Here is a 17,062-nt window from a genome sequence, read left to right as displayed (position 1 = left end):
CGTCTATCCTACATTTTCCACGCCAGACTGAAATTCTGGCTACTGAAAATCTCTGCTGAAAGCAGATATCACTACTGCGAAGTCACACCTGCCAACTGAAAAAACACACTGACAGTTTTGGCACTTTCTTTTTGAAGATTTTTTTTTTAATTGAAGTATAGTCATTTTACAATGTTGCGTCAATTTCTGGTGTACAGCATAATGTTTCAGGTGTATGTATATATATATATATATATATATATATATATATATATATATATAAGTGTGTGTGTTTATTCTTTTTCATACTTTTTCATGATAGGTTACTGCGAGATACTGAATGTAGTTCCCCATACCATACAGTAGAAACTTGTTGTTTATCTGTGTTTTGACATTTTTCAAACTTCTCATGAGATGAAAATGACTGAAAATTTGTAAGTACTCTGGGGCTTTCACCCGAGAAAGGGTGAAAACAAGAGAGCAGACTGGTCTGGCTCTCAAATAGGAAGAGGGGTCCTTAGGATAGTGTCATCTGCCAGGTGGTGTGGGATCAGACTATCAGCTGGGAGTGCAAGGAATGAGGCAGGGATGTGCACACTTTGATGGGGGCGAGGGGAGGAGACCAGGAAGCCAGAACTGGCAAGAGCCTGAGGAGGAAGACAAAGAAGGTGGCCCACTGCGCCCCAAGCAGGGGAGGGGGTCCTGACTGGGTCCCTGAGATTCTGCTGTAGGAGGCTGATGTGGAGTCTAAGAAGCAGGCTCTTCACAAGCATCCCAGGTGAGTCCGAGGCGCAGTCAGGTTGGGCACGCTTCTTTGGCAAGGGAGGAAGCGTATCGCTTTCCAAGGCAAGAGTGCTCAGTGTCACTTGGGCACGGCTGACGCTAGCCAGAATACGAATCTTGTCAAGGGGGATGACCTTATTGACAACGCAGCCTTATGTTTCCTTGCTGTTGATAAACCAAACAAGTAACGCTGGTACTTACTGCTGCGAAGGTCCCGTTCCAGACCCTGGTGGACACATTGAGGAAGTACTCGCCCTTCACCTGGAGGTCTTTGAGCCAGCAGGTGACATTACTACATGAAGCGGTCCTGCAGGTCTTCCAGGTTGGAGTCGGCGGGAAGAGAAAAGGGGAGTTAGCACGGGCTTTGAAAAATAAATGCTAAAATTTTACAAAACAGATAAAAACCAGGACTGGGAAGGATCTAGGGAAATCGGCAGTCTCATGAACCATTAGTAGTTATAACCCTTCTTCTAGAGATTTTTGCACTTTGCCTCAAAATGTAAAATGTGCAAGTCCTTTGCCCCAGTCATTTCCCACCTGAGTGGAGGCCTCAGGAGAGAATCATAAACATACAGAGAAGAGTACACCAAGCCTGTTTATTGCACTACTGTTTCTGAGAGTTAAAAAAAAAAAAAAGAATTTGTGTTTATCAACAACGTACTAGTTAATTATTGAATATACATGCACAATTTAGTCAATTACCTAATGATAAAGATGCATTTGTTAAATTTCAAAGTCAACAGTAAAAGAATCAGTGATGGCCAAGGGTTAGTGGGGAAGAAGAGAGGGCCAGGTGGAGCACAGCAGAGAATCTGGGCAGCGGAGCAGTTCTGTGCACGTAACTGCGGACACACGGCACTACGCATTTGTCCAAACCCAGAAAGTGACCGACATCAGGAGTAAACCTAACGTAAACTGTGGACTTCGGGTAATTTATGATGTATCAGTGTAGGTTCATTGGTTGAAACAAATGTACCACTCTGATGTCAGGAGATTTGGATAGTGTAGGAGGCTGTGGATAGGGGAAAGGGGGCAGGGCAAGGGGTATTTGAGAAATTTATGTACTTTCATCTCAGTTTTGCTGTGAACCAAACACTGTTCTAAAAAAATAGTCTATTAAAAAACCCTGACATATTGGCCAATAAAAAAAAGGTAGCATGGGCCTTTTATATAACTGTATACATATACATGTATGTAGATTAATGATCAGAGGTATGGAAGAGAATGTTCATTAAATGTTAAGAGTGGTCTGCTGTTAGCTTTCTGGAGAACTTCAGTTTCTTTGTAGCTTTTTGTGTTACGTTTGTTTTATACTGTTCACAGAAGTTGCTGTATTTACAAAATCAAAACATTTTCACAAAAATAAGGAAAATGTAGAATATTTTGGCATACTCAGAGACGTGTTTCTCCTGGGCATTTTTACATACTTCTGTTTAGGTTTAAACCACATTTATGCTGTAATTACACCATAATTATTTTAAAAAGAAACTGTCATTCTCCTAGTTTTCTATGTTCCGGTCCTTCACAAAATCAAACAATTGCAATGAGAGGAAAACAGAAGACTTACAATGTTGTTCATTGGGGAGACTTGTGGTTTGTTTAGGTTTTACTTTTGACTAAATTTTACTTATTTGAATGCTTAATATGTGCCGAACACCATGCCAGACACTAGACAAATCTTGTTCCCAAAGAAAGCGGCATAGCTCTGAAGCAGGAGGTGATAAAATACCGAAAATAGAGAATGGGGGTCAGGGAGTCAGATTTAGCAGCTTAATAAAAAAACATCAGTGATTATGTGGAAGGTGAGGGGGAGCTTCACCTCCCACACATGCCCAGCTCCTGCTCAGCTCTTGGCAATGTTTCCAAAGTGCACGGCACAAAAACAGTTTTACACAGAGTCCTGATTTCATGAAATCTGGAACATGCGCTTTATAATAATGGTGTTAAACCTCAATTTGATCGTGTATTTTCTGTATCTTGATTCACACAGGCCATCAAAGGCAAAATTAGAAAGTTCTACAACATGAGGTGGCAAGGGGAAAAACAGTGCCTCGATTTCCAGGTTAAACACACAGTGAATCACCAAAGGAAATTTTCACCGCGTTAACCTGTCCTCACCAAGTCTTTTATGTGCCGGAAATTTTCACTCTTGAAAGATACAGGAGAAGGTGTCTGTCCTATTTTCAGTGGATTTATTTCGGCATTGCAGCTGATGTCACCGGCCTACAGAGAAGGATGTCAAATCAGTCTTAGGCAGTAAAATGGTTTATGATATTCCTTCCAACCTGTTAGGAAGTCCTGTTGTCACACATTGGGGCAAGGGACGGGCTGCTGGGAACCTCTCCCAGTGCTGACCTGGCCACACTCCTGGTCGTCACTAATGGAAGTGCTGAAGTATTCAGAGCCTCCTGACGTGACCTGATGGGGTGGTGCTGGTCCTTACAGCCCATGCGTGAGGAAGTAAATGTGCAGTAACAATGGGCTGTGGGTGATTTAGCTCAGGGTTCTTTTCTGTGGAGCAGTTGAGGAGTTTGCTTTCCTGTAGTCACCTCTGAACGCCACGGAAACAACACCGCTGTAGCATTAGCTAAGTGCCAGAGTAGGGCTGAGCCACCGTCAGGGGCTTTGGCTACAGCACGTTAGAACTGCCTGGCAGGTGGGTGGGGGTGGCGGGGGGCTTTTAAAGAAAACACCGGTGCTGCAGCCTTAGCCCTGGAGACTGATGTCACTGCCTGGGTTGGGCCTGGGTGTCACTCTTATTTAAAAAGTGACCCCCAGTCTTTAAATGCACAGCCAGGGTCGAGGGCTATGGAGCGGAAGTCCAGGCTGGCAGGTTGAAGACAGGCTACTGATTGCAGCTGTGTAGACCAGCTACTCTCCCCGTGGGTTCAACCTCTCACTTCCCAGTCAACTAACTTCTCTATAGACAGGGTACTGACAAAGTCAGATCTTCACTTGGTCAAAATGGGGTTTGAATAATAATTTCTGCTATCTGTAAACTCCTAGACTCAGACATTTGTTTTCTTATAATGATATCCTGCTTCTAATATGAAATTAACTGCTAGTTAATTTGCACCCAGGATGCATAGGGGTTCTCTCTTTAGTTTGATGTCTACGAGATGGCAGACTTGGTCCCCCCCACCTCATGGGTTCATTTCATATCAAAGGTGCACAGTTTCGTAGGCAGTTTGGCTGCCCTTACCTGGTCTGTGTGCACGCCGGTCAGGTACATCAGCGGGTTCTTGTCTTTGGTGTATTGAGGGATGCGGATGACTACGGATGCCATGCTTACTGGAACACTTCCTGTTGTTACCTGCGTAGAAAAAACATTCTGATTGTTGCTACCTCATACACATTACAAAGAAAGTGCTCTGTAACCTTGGTGTTGATGAAGGGTAACTATTAGGTGCTAAGATTCAGTCCATATGAAAGTGGGTCATTACTTTATGGTCTCTCTTTGGGTCCCTGTGTTTCACCGCTTGGAAGAATTTCAGCATCTACAATTTTAACTGGTAAATAATTTGTGACTTAGGAGATGGTTTTAAAACACCTACCATCCATGGATTTGGAGTGTTACGGCATGAAGTCCCACTGTGCCCCTGACTAGCAGTGTGGCTTGGGCAAAGAACTTGACCTCTCTATGCTTCAGCTTTCTCATTTGTAAAATACAGATTATCAGCAACTCAGTAGGTATGCACAGGTACAGCCTCTATGCTCACTGGTGGGAAGTCTGTTCTAGTTGCCAGTGCTCATGCCCTACTGGTTGTTACATATTTTTAAGAACACTCATAGGAATAATAATCCTACTAATCTCATTACTGATCTGGGAATTAAATGGAGTAACACAGATAAAGCATTTGATACAAAGGCTGATACTTATTACACGTTCTAAGATTATTATTGTATTGTTACTACTAATTGACTAAATGTTTCACTAAAGAAGTAATTGTCAAATACCATGCACATTTAATAAATTTCAGTATCTGGATTACAAACCAAGACTCCTTGCAGAGTTGCAAGCTTGTGACAGACTAGTAGGACATGTTCAAAACTAAAATGGTAATGACTTAGGGTAGTGGATGAATTCTTTCCTTTTTATTTTCCAAAGTTTATGTAATATCATAAAATAGTCATTCTCTCATAAATTCATTTCTCCTTATATAGCAAAACAATCTTTAATAATTGCTAATGAACAGTCAATAGAAATAGATTGAAAAATATTTTATATACTACTTAGCATGTACAGAACACATATTTGTATACAATGGTGAGCTTTTCAAATAGAAGTTTCCAAGGATAAACTGGCATACTAATTATATCCCGAAGACTTTTGCCCATAGTAGTACCATTATATTAATATTCAGCATTTGCTTTCAAAATGTATCAGATATCCATTACCCAGGACACATAACTATGCATAAAGCCCAGCTGTTTACTTATCAATGGTCTATCTTTGTGGTTCTCAAAGTATGGCACCTGGACCAGAAGCATTAGCATCACCTGGGAACTCGTTAGAAATGCACACTGTTAGGTCCACCCCAGACCTTTTGAATCAGAAACACTGGAGCTGGAGCCCAGTGACCTGTATTTTAACAAAGACCCCAAGTGATTCTAATGCGTGCCAAAGTTTGAGAACCATGGTATATTTCAACTTTTATTTACTTTCTTCTCCTCCTCCTGGCCTCATTTTCCTTCCCCGTTTCTTCTAATTTCACATCCTTATGACAGGCTTACCAACCTTAATGGAGAAGATGAATTTTGGACCGATATCTTCAAAATTGTGCACGATAGAAGGAACATTTCCATCTGAAGAGACTTCATAAAAATTTACATTGGTAGATCTGTTGGATAATGTTTGTAAAGTCAGATAAATATTTTAGTTATGCCATTGTTCTTGGAGCCTAATATTTCCTTTATTTAAGTATCTTCTATCTTTTGTTACAAGTAAAAGGTTTTGCATTTAGGTATAAAACATTAGATGAAAACAAATGCCCGTTATGGACTTATGGTCCAGGTTACATTTCTAAGGCTAAAACAAGTTCTTTTCAAAACTTTTCCCTTCATGATCTTCTGCTGAGACTCTGTTATATGTGTCTCAGTTATAAAGTTTCTTACATAAGTACAAGTGTATTACTTGAGAACTTATAGTGAAACTCCTCTCAAGATTGCTATTATATTGACCGGTATGTTAATATAGTAGACACCTGGTCCTTATTGACTGGTTGAAAACCAGAGGACTTTCCACTTGGTATGACGGCTGAAATACAGTGACAGGGTATCGGGTATTAGCTCCTGCAGTATTCATCACTGGATGCCTGTGAATCAGGGTATACCTTTTGTTTATTATTCCTCCTCCCTATGCCTCCCTGGTTCCAAATCAACTCTGACACTTTGGTCTGAATTGGGGCTGGTCAGTCTGTTTCCACCACTAGTATGGAGACCACCTTGAAGACTGCTGACCCAGAAGTTTCATTAGACTAGACCTAGAGGCATTGACCTAATTGGACTTCTTTTTTTGGGACTGCCAACTAGCGTTTGCAAGTGGAGTGATGACCAGGCCAGGGGAACCCCCACAGGACCACTCAGCTTGGATGTAACTGGATACCTTTCCTTTTCTTCACTCATTTCTTTCAATCCGAGGCTGGATTCCAACCAGAGTAGCTACATTGAGAGTTGCGGGGGCAGATAGCAGGGGTGGGAGACTGAGAAGCAATATTTATTCCCACCAGATAATTTATCCTAATTATAGGAGGCTTACTCTGTTTTCTTAAAAACTGGACTGGACAGTTTCTGAGATAAGAGTCTTTTTGATTTCTTTACTGAAAATCTTGCCTTTATTTTTCAATGCCTTAATTTTTCCAAATTCTCAAAAGGAAAATATGTCATAGGGACTTAAATATAGATGGAGTATTTCTCAAAGTTTTGTCTATAAGAGGAAACAATGATTTGTCAGCCTTACATGGAAAATGGGAAAACTGAGTAGGGCTTAAAACAGAAAGTCTGGCTGTATGTGCATGAATTATTCCCTTTGCCTTCCAGAAGACCTCTGTGGGAGCCCCTAAGTATGGCCAACTTTTAAACTGATTAATATGCTTTGCTTTTGCATTTTAAAGAGATCCAAGCTTTTTTCCATTTGTTACTTAAGTGTTCCTTAAGTTACTCAAGTGTTGATCAGTGTATTTATAATAGCAGTTAGCTATACTCAGGAAGGTCCTGTTACAGAAATAATCCTACTGTCACTTATTTCCATCCATATTTGCCCAATTGCTTGTTTATAAGTATCAAAGTGGTTGCTAAGGGATACACTCAATAATTGGGTAGGACTTTTTTTTTTTTTTCCAAAAAAAGTAAATAAAATGTGTGTGTTTGAGGCATGCATATATCTTAGTATATAAATAAACCCTATGTCTGAAAGGTATTCTGAGAAGAATCAGATTAATCACCTCTAAGATGACTATAAGACCAGAGGAGGTGGGAAGGGATTATGTCACTTTTCATTATGTATCCTTCATAATGTTTAGACTTTCTATCCACGTACATTTAAGGCCTTTCTTTTTAACAAAACATCAAGAGAAATGATCTGGGTGGTAGGTTTAGAAGCCACTTCAGCTTTTTTCTTAATACTTCTCCATATTAATTTTTTAAACTATATAATATACTTTCAAGAACATCAGAATGTCTGAGAACCTAATTTACCATCACAAAAGTATATAGCTAAGCTGTTAGTAAAAATGAAGTCTCACTTCAATATTATATTTATTTCATGTTAAAATATCTGAAAAAATTGGTGGGAGAGTGGAATCATAACAAGGCTCTATAAACAAAAAGCATTTAGGATGAGAAGGAAGAGTTACAGTAGGAAGAAAAAAGTTCAGGTAAGAGTGGAGCTAGCAATCTCTTTGGCTGTGTCTGTCTCCAGTTACTTATTTTAGCAGCTGAGGGCCCTTTGAAGTCTGCAGTTACTGAATACTTTTTCAGGGATGGATGACTTGGGCTGGACCTTGTTTCTGCTTTTGCTCTTTGCAACTCACTCGATACAGAAGCATTCTTTTCATCTTTGCTCATGTGTCTCGAGCTCTAGACATAATGACATATTTTCCTTTTTGTTTTTGTTCAGGGAGCTCCTGGATGACCCACATATTCCACGCTTTTAGGGCCTGAAGTGATGTTAGAGAAACCTGCGGTCACTGGATTCGCAGCCTGGCCTCTTGGGAATACACTGGTGCATGTTTCCCAGGGGTCCTTGATCTGTGCTGGGAAGCTGCCTTAGCGTGTCAGCAGGTAGAGAACTCTGGTTCCCAGGCTTGGAGGTGGGCGTCACCTGCGGTTTGTGGACCTGTGTGTCTGTGCCCCAGTGTCTGTGCCCATGAACCCACTTCACTGCTAAATGAGAATGAAGGTGATGATATTAGCACCTTGAGTGTTTATATTACTCACCTCTCAAGACACCTGTCTCTGAACAGTTAAAAAAATAACTGGTATCGACAAGTACCATTTTGGCCAGGTCTCTCAGATTTACTTGCTCTAGGCAGGCAAGAAAAGGAAAGCGCTCATTTCTTTCTGGGTGACCTCTTTTGAAAAATGCCTCATTTCCTCCTGGTTGCAAGAAACTTTTAATCTGTTATGTCAGGAATTTTCCACCCAGAAACTAATTTCCTGTGACTAGATTCAATATTTGTGGTGGACCTACTGTATGCCAAAGCATTGTGCTTAGGGCTTTAATATCCAGGAATGGAGCTACCACTTCAGATCTCAGGTGGACAGCAGGACACAGGCGTGGGAATGAAGTGGTGGCATCTCCTCAGGGCCCTATGCACTCTGCTTTGATGGCCCATCTGAGGACCTGCAAGGACTTCCCTGTGGAATGTGGCAGATGGTCATTCCTTTGCCTGTCTGGTGTTGTCAGTAAACCTAAAGGGTCACTGAAGATTCCCCTAGGGACCAGTCTGTCCCTGAACTTCTGTTTAGTTGACCCTAGGGGGAAACATTTTAATTCAAATTCCCCAGTTAAGAATGAGCATACAGACAACTTTAGTCACGAGCCAAATGTGTTACAAGCCAGAGTGATGGCCATGGTCACAGGCTGCCCACTGTTTCACCTACCTTGTTATGTGAATTTCCGCATCATACAACAGAGAAAGTTGGAAATTGACTGAATTATCTGCCTGGTTTTCTTCCCGGCTTTCACTGTTGAAAGGAACATTAGGAAATTACTTAAAGGGAAATGTTATAAAAGCCACCCATTATCAAATCATGACTTCATTATGTTTTACCTTGAGGCATTGAAACTGACAGATGCCTGATTCTGAAGGTTCTGAAGATTGAAGTCGAAGTTAATAGTAAAAGTCACCTATACACAAAATTAAAATCCATCAATCTATGATGCTTTGTACTCAGGGGCCAACATGAAAAAAAAAAGTGTCCCATAAAAGTAAACTCACTCTCTGATTTCATTGGATTCTGATTTTTATATAGTTAAGCTTTCAAATTTGTAGAACATCCATGTATCTGTCCACCTTGCCTCACTTTCAGAATTGAACTGAGTTTAACTACCGTATACAAACAGCACACCACCAGCACTTACACTTGTCCGAGTTCGAAGGCTTTGTGCTAATGTGAAATCTGCTTACCCAGGGTTTAACAAATGATATCCATGACTCTGTGTAAAGCACTTTGACCAGTGTTGGCAAGTGTGTTGAGAAAAAGAACTTTCCACATGTGCTTTTGGAATGAACTGCTTGAGGGGAAATCTCACATTTATTAATAACTTAAAGAAAACATGCAGCTATTGAAAAACTTCCTCTAAATATACAACCAGTTATTTTGTGGTGCCTATCAAATGATGACGCCTAATAGAGAAGATGCTATGTTGGTGAATCAACACCAGAGGCCAGAAGGGGCCAGCATGGGTGTGAGAATGAAATGCAAATTGTACCTGTTGCTCCCTCTTTAAAGCAGGGTAACCTACGTCGCAGGTAACAGACTTCTGAGACGAAGCAATCTGGCATGTCACTTCTGTCCCATCAACCTGAATGAGACCAAGGAAACAATGATCAATTAGTATTTAGTGCGTGCATGTGAGTGTGTGCACATACGTGCCAAAGGGGCTGCTAAACCACATGGACATTTTAATAGTAAGGTTGGTTCATATCCAAGTAATTATCTCCCAAGAGTTGAAAAATTTCGTATATATTGTCCAGATAGCTAATATACTATGTTTATAGCTAAGCAGGATACCCAGCAAGTCAAAGGAGAGGTCAAATACTGGAATTTTTTCCCCCAGAAGTCAGTCATAGTTCTTATATTTCAGGATCACAAAATAACTTTAATCTGCTATTTAGAAATGCTGTCTTTGATATACACCTTTCAATATATTTGAAATTTTGTTTCAGGAGAAGAGAACGAAACCATATTTTGGTCTTTATATTTTAAATAAAGAATCTTTTTTAGTTTTCCTCAGGCTTTATCTCTTTAAAATAAGAAGTTGTCATTTGGCAGAAGAAATTTACAGAATAAGTTTAGAACATAAATCTATTAAGTTTACATTGACTTTAAACTGGATGAAACCATTTTTTAATCCTTTCATCAAGTAGTGCGTTTGGAAAATCTCAGCTTTTCCCTTCTCCCCTTTTCATTGCTTGGTGGCAGAGGAGGGACCAGGGGGCATTCATGGTCAAGTATGTTCCTGGTATAGCAATCAAGTCAACATGATTAACTGACCCTGCTGGAATGCATCATCTTGGCAGCAGCAAGACCTGTGGTTACAAAGCTCGGGCTGAGCTGTGGGGCTCTAATTTCTCAGAGCAAGTGCAGCTCATGGCATCTGTGCAGCACCGCGGCAGCCTCATCACACAGATGGCTTGAGGAGAGTTTACGGTAGAGTCTGGCTACTGCTGCCAAAGGAAAAACTGACCCACGCTGTGAAGTAGAATTAGTCTAGATACACAGCCAGGCTATGTTCTCAAGTGCTTTAACTAGTTGGGAGCCACACAATTAGGATTGCTTATGCTGAGGGTTAAGGTGCTTCTTTAGACAACACAGAGGACACAGAGCTTTGAGTATAAAGAAGACGGTAATTGACAAGTACGAAACAGAGCAGCAATTAACACAGAATGCCATCACCTACCGGCATGGACCAGGAAGCAAAAAACAGGTTTTCAGAAAAATCAACAACAACTCTAGTGTTGTATGCACTTTCCTTTTGGTTTTTCAGTTTTACTGAAAATGTTAACCTTTTGTTTTGGTTGCTGACAATGAAGGGCTGCTGTCTGTTAAAAAGGAGAAAAAGAAAAAAGTCATTACAGGTGAAAAAAAAGGGCCAGTATTCAAATGCTTCACTCATTTTAAAAATAAACTCTTTAGATTTACTGAGAAAATTGCTTAATAAATTTTCTTCATAGTAAAATAATATTGACAATAAATGAATAAATGCTATTAGTTTCTTCTTTGTTGCTTTTAATTACATTGCAGAAAATGGCGCCATCCAAATACAAGTGGTTTTCTATTTTTTAGTGTTTTACACCTATACATATGAGAGAAATTGAAATTTATATTCTTTATTTTTTTTATTGAAGTATGGTTGATTTATAATAGTATATTGGTTTTAGGTGTTCAACATAGTGATTCAGTCTTTTTATAGATTATACTCCATTTAAAGTTATTATAAAATAATGGCTATATTTTTCTATGCTGTACAATATATCTTTGTTGCTTATCTATTTTATACATAATAGTCTGTATCTCTTTATCCCCTACCTCTATCACGCCCCTTCCTCCTTCCCTCTCCCCACTGGCAACAACTAGTTTATTCTTTTTAATCTGTGAGTCTATTTCTGTTTTGTTATATACATTTATTTATTTTTTAGTTTCCATATATAGAAATGGTAACATAGAGTATTTGTCTTTCTCTTTTTTCATTAAGTGTAATACCCTTTAGGTCCATCTATGTTGTCGCAAATGGCAGCATTTCATCTTTTTTATGGCTGAGTAATATTCCATTGTATGTATACGTGTGTGTGTGTACGTATGTATGTATAAATATGTGTCATATTTATCCATTCATCTGTTGATGGACACTTAGATTGCTTCTATATGTTGGCTACTGTAAATAATGCTGCTATGAACTTTGGGGTGCATGTGTCTTTTCGAATTCGTGTTTTTGTTTTCTTTGGACATGTATCCAGCAGTAGAATTGCTAGATCAAATGGTAGTTCTATTTTTAGTTCTTTGAGAAACCTCCATACTCTTTTCCACAGTGGCTGCACCAATTTACATTCTCACCACAGTATGCAAGTTTCCCTTTTCTCCACATTCCTGGCCACCATTTGTTATTTGTGTTCTTTTTGATGATAGCCATTCTGACAGGTGTGAGGTGAGATCTCATTGTGGTTTTGACTTGCATTTTCCAGATGATTAGCAGTGTTGACCAACTTTTTATTTGCCTGTTGGCCTTCTCTATGTCTTCTTTGGAAAAATATCTGTTGAGATTTTCTGCACATTTTTTAAACTGGGCTTTTTTTTTTTTTAACATTTTTTATTGATTTATAATCATTTTACAATGTTGTGTCAAATTCCAGTGTTCAGCACAATTTTTCAGTCATTCATGGACATATACACACTCATTGTCACATTTTTTTCTCTGTGAGTTATCATAACATTTTGTGTATATTTCCCTGTGCTATACAGTGTAATCTTGTTTATCTATTCTACAATTTTGAAATCCCAGTCTATCCCTTCCCACCCTCCACCCCCCTGGTAACCACAAGTCTGTATTCTCTGTCTGTGAGTCTATTTCTGTCCTGTATTTACGCTTTGTTTTTGTTTGTTTGTTTGTTTGTTTTTGTTTTTGTTTTTTAGATTCCACATATGAGCAATCTCATATGGTATTTTTCTTTCTCTTTCTGGCTTACTTCACTTAGAATGACATTCTCCATTTTTTAAACTGGGCTTTTTTTTTTTTTTTGATGTTGAGTTGTATGAACTGTTTATATATTTTGGATATTAACCCCTTATTGGTCAAATCATTTACAATTATTTTCTCCCATTCAGTGGGTTTTTAGTGGGTTGTCTCTTTGTTTTGTCAATGGTTTTCTTTGCTAGGCAAGAGCTTTCAAATTTGATTAGGTCCCATTTGTTTATTTTTGCTTTTATTTATTTTGCTTTAGGAGATCAGAGCCAAAAAGAAAAAAGAAAAAAAAAAATACTGTTGTGATTTGTATCAAAATCTGCCTAAGTTCTCTTCTAGGAGTTTTATGGTTTCAGGTCTTACATTTAGCTCTTTAATCCATTTTGTGTTTATTTTTATGTATAGTAATGAGGAAATGTTCTAAATTTATTCTTTTACATGTAGCTGTCCAGCTTTCCCAGTATCACTTATGAAGAGATTGTCTTTTCTCCATTGTGTATCTTGCCTCCTTTGTTGTAGATTAATTGACCATAAGTGTGTGGGTTTATTTCTGGGCTCTCTATTCTGTTGCATTGATCTATATGTCTCTTTTTGTGCCAGTACCATGCTGTTTTGATTACTGTAGCTTTGTAGTATAGTCTGAAGCCAGGGAGCATGATACATCTAGCTTTGTTCTTTTTTTCTTAAGATTGCCTTGACAATTTGGGGGTCTTTTTTTGGTTCAAATAAATTTTACGGTTATTTGTTTTAGTTCTGTGAAAAATGGCATGGGTATTTTGATAGGAATTGCATTAAATCTGTAAATTGTTTTGGGTAGTATGGCCATTTTAACAATATTAATTCTTCCAGTCCAAGAGTATGGGATATCTTTCCATTCCTTTGGATCACTTTCAAATTCTTTCATCAATGTTTTATAGTTTTCGGAGTATAGGTCTTTCACCTCCTTGGTTAAGTTCATTCCTAGATATTTTGAAATTTAGATTTTAAAGGTCTTTAGTAGTTATGGATGTTTCTTTTGTAGGAAAAAAAAATCTCCATAAACATTTATTTGAATAAAGTAACCTAACATGTCTTTTACACTGAACATTAAAGTAAAACTTACTGAGCGGCTGGCAGCTGTTGAACATCTAGAACTAGATCAGAGATACAAACTCCATCATCTCCACAGTCTTTATAGAAAGGAATCTACAAAAAGGAAAAACAATCCCAAAACGTGCTCTTGAGTTAAAAAAACAAATTATGGAAGAACATATGTAGTATTATTCCATTTACATCAAGTTCAAAACCATGTAAAAATAAACAATGTTTTAGGAATACATGTTTAGCAACATCAGAAAGAAAAGCACCAATAAACGCAAAATTCAAGATGATGATTTGCCTGGTGGCACAAGATAAAAGTGGGTATGATGGGGTGGGGAGTGATAGAGAATTTCATAGGTATTGGTACCATTTTATTATTTTTAAGGGGGTGGTGAGCACAAGATGTTTGCTTCATTGTTGCTTATTTCTTCAAAAAATATTTACTGAGCACCTATGGTGGGCCAAGCACTGCTCAAGGTGCTGGGAATAGAGTAGAGAACAAGGAAGACAGGAATCCCTGCCTTCATGGAACTTACATGCTGGTGAACTTGACATACAAGTAACTGCATTTCACTTAGAAAATTAACAGTGTAAAGGCTATGTCCTGAGTATCTTTCAAACACTACTGCAGTGACTGTGAAACTTTGTTAGCCAGTCTGAATTCCAGGAAGGGCAAACCACACTTACACTGAAGGCTTTGGCTGTCTCAGAGTAGGCTTCAAGGGCAGGGCTGGTGCCAGGGTTTTCCAGACTGATGTTCACACACAGATACAAAGAGTTGACAACATCAGAGGGCTTCTAAATACACACAGGCACAGAGTCAGGTTATGAGGGCACGGCAGTTTCAAAACAAGAAAAATGAGCACACACATGTTCACAATTAAAGAAAACAGTCCATTCTCAATTATGCAGAATAGCCCTGTTTTGAATTTTTAAGACTCCTGCTTCTTCTCTTCTGTCCTAATTCTACTCTTAGCCTCTCTGCTGCTAAGAGATTTAAAAACTTGAGTTCAGTAAAAATCAGAAGCAGCAACTCTTAGTTAAGCTCGTCAGTAATCTCATTCTTGATACACGACTATTTAATAAATATTTAGATGAGATGTCCAGTTTTAAATGCTCAAAAGATCCCTATGTCAGTATCCAGCTCTTGGGTTGTTGGCTATGTTACTCTAATTCCTATTGCCAAGACCTAAGGAGTCCTTCGATGTCCTGCCCAAATCTCTGCAAGAGAATATTATGACCTAGAATGGAAAGTGCCCAGGGTTGGCTGTCAGGAATGGACAAGGGGACTCTCTTTCCTTAGTCAGAACCTAACTCTACACTACAAAACACCCCTGAAACCAAGCTCTTCAGCCTCTGGTCTAGCTGACTGTCAGAAGCTGCACTGCACTTTGCACATAGAAGATGGTGCACAGATCACTCAGCAGTCATTAAAACCAACGCCATCCAGCTCAAGTACAACATCGCCTCTGTCTTTAGTAGAGAGGGTGGAGGACTTGCAGTGTTCTAGGAGTCATGGCCCACTTCTTGTTTTTGAGATTTCCTGTCTATTGAAAATTATACAAATGCCAAATCAGGGTTGCAAATGTCATCTAGCATTCTTCTTCAAGAAAGAATGATACCTGTACAAATGGTAAACCCTAAAAGTGGAATTTGCCTTTTCCTAGAAGTGGTATCTTTCTGATCATCAGGATGGCTTCCTGACTGCAAAGAAATGTGTCCTTGGCTGGCTGCAGGGTTGGAACATAGGATGGACTTTGGTATGGGTATCAAACATGGTGTGTTAACTGGAATACTACCTCTTAGCTGACCATAATAGCACACACCTTGTGAAAACTTTGCAAGTACACATGAGAAAGAGCAGGACGGACGGACGGACGGACACACACACACACACATACACAGCCTGGCTGCATGCATTCCCCTACAATGGATTGCATGTTTAATTTGATCAACCACTTAGCACAAGGTTAGGAGAGAATGGAATCTGGCTTTTATTCCTTTAAAGAATTTATATAATTGGCACATTAACAAGGAAAAAAGTCCAGGCCTTCAAACAAGAAACCTTCAGCTTGAATAATAAATTAAATAACTCAACTGATTTTTCATCTCACTATTAACTTTGTTTTTCCAACTCTTACGGTAAGCGTTTCTTGAGATGTGATTTCTGTACATCCATCTACATCAGAAGTATTGGGGTCCTGCACATTCCTTGAACCTTCAAACCCAAACCTTTCTGGTGGTGGGGACTTAGAATATCTATTTTATAAAAGTTTCCTTGGCAATTCCTATGCATCTTAAACTCTGAGAACCACATTCTAGGAAAGTTCTTTAACAGCTCTTTAAAAATGGTTTCCTGAGTGAATTACACTTTCAGATACCATTACATGGTTTCTAGGGGGAAATATTCATATAATTTAGAAAATAAATTTTCTTTTAGAAGTTTTGTCCTGAAAAGCATTTTTCCTACTCGAGAGATTTTGAAAATCCTCGTGAACTGTAGTAATTAATGGCATAAGATAAGAGCAAATAATGTTTACCTCATAATCTACCATCCTTCACCTACATCAATTTAAATCCAGTAATGGAAATGACAATTAGAATTGTCCTTTTCAGTAGCTTAAAAACGAATAAAGTTTCTCCTGATGGGAAAATGTCAGAGTAAAATTTACTGTCAACTAAAAGTTCTTCCTGTTAAACATCTTAAAAAGTGCTGTTTGATTGCTTTAGGAATCTTATTTTTAGCCTTTTTACTGGCAATCCCAAATAAAATTTAATGCAACTAATCTACATAATAATAGAATGTACTCATACGTATTAGCATAAAGGAAATACACTTCCCGTTCATAGACAAAAAAAGCATTAATTAGAAGGATAAGCGTTTTCTAACTCATAAGCTTCCATTTCAGGGTTTCAGCCTTCATTAGTCTTTAAGAAGAAACGGGATGAAAAGGGGTGACTCAGGCCCCACCTGTATGTGGATGATGTACTCAGAGCAAGTCTGTGCTTGATTTACGACCATGGTCTTCTGCAAATACCTTTCATTATTTTCTTTAAATAACCCCCTGGAGGTTACTCTGGATGAATACTGGTCTGCATCAAGTGTGATGTTATATACAATGGCTATAATGAAAAAAAAAATACAAAGAAATGTTATGACAAACTTTTCAGGAAAAAGCATTCCTGTTTTACTGTGTCTTGTTGGGGGAAGTCTCTGCCTTCAAGAAGACAAGAAAAAGTCTTCCCAGGGATGGAGTGGGAACCATGGAGAGCCTGTGACATTTGTAATTCTAGCTCTGGTGTGATGTATGTGAC

The 17,062-nt window shown here is 38.8% G+C and overlaps 1 protein-coding gene across 1 annotated transcript in view; it reads right to left on the bottom strand.

The window, feature by feature from the left end:
* ITGA2 (integrin subunit alpha 2) overlaps positions 1 to 17,062 on the bottom strand; it is a 95,418-nt gene that overhangs the window by 10,251 nt on the left and 68,105 nt on the right. Inside the window, exons 17-27 of the mRNA XM_006185917.3 lie at positions 16,719 to 16,870; positions 14,435 to 14,545; positions 13,770 to 13,852; positions 10,889 to 11,030; positions 9,698 to 9,790; positions 9,036 to 9,112; positions 8,866 to 8,949; positions 5,501 to 5,603; positions 3,965 to 4,075; positions 2,881 to 2,985; positions 964 to 1,077 (exon numbers count right to left, since the gene is read on the bottom strand). Of these exons, the coding sequence (XP_006185979.2) occupies positions 964 to 1,077; positions 2,881 to 2,985; positions 3,965 to 4,075; positions 5,501 to 5,603; positions 8,866 to 8,949; positions 9,036 to 9,112; positions 9,698 to 9,790; positions 10,889 to 11,030; positions 13,770 to 13,852; positions 14,435 to 14,545; positions 16,719 to 16,870 (1,175 nt within the window). The remainder of the gene's footprint in view (positions 1 to 963; positions 1,078 to 2,880; positions 2,986 to 3,964; positions 4,076 to 5,500; positions 5,604 to 8,865; positions 8,950 to 9,035; positions 9,113 to 9,697; positions 9,791 to 10,888; positions 11,031 to 13,769; positions 13,853 to 14,434; positions 14,546 to 16,718; positions 16,871 to 17,062) is intronic.

The sequence above is a fragment of the Camelus ferus genome, chromosome 3 (assembly GCF_009834535.1).
Source record: "Camelus ferus isolate YT-003-E chromosome 3, BCGSAC_Cfer_1.0, whole genome shotgun sequence".
Lineage (NCBI taxonomy): Eukaryota > Metazoa > Chordata > Mammalia > Artiodactyla > Camelidae > Camelus > Camelus ferus.
This window is presented reverse-complemented; position numbering and strand designations above follow the sequence as displayed.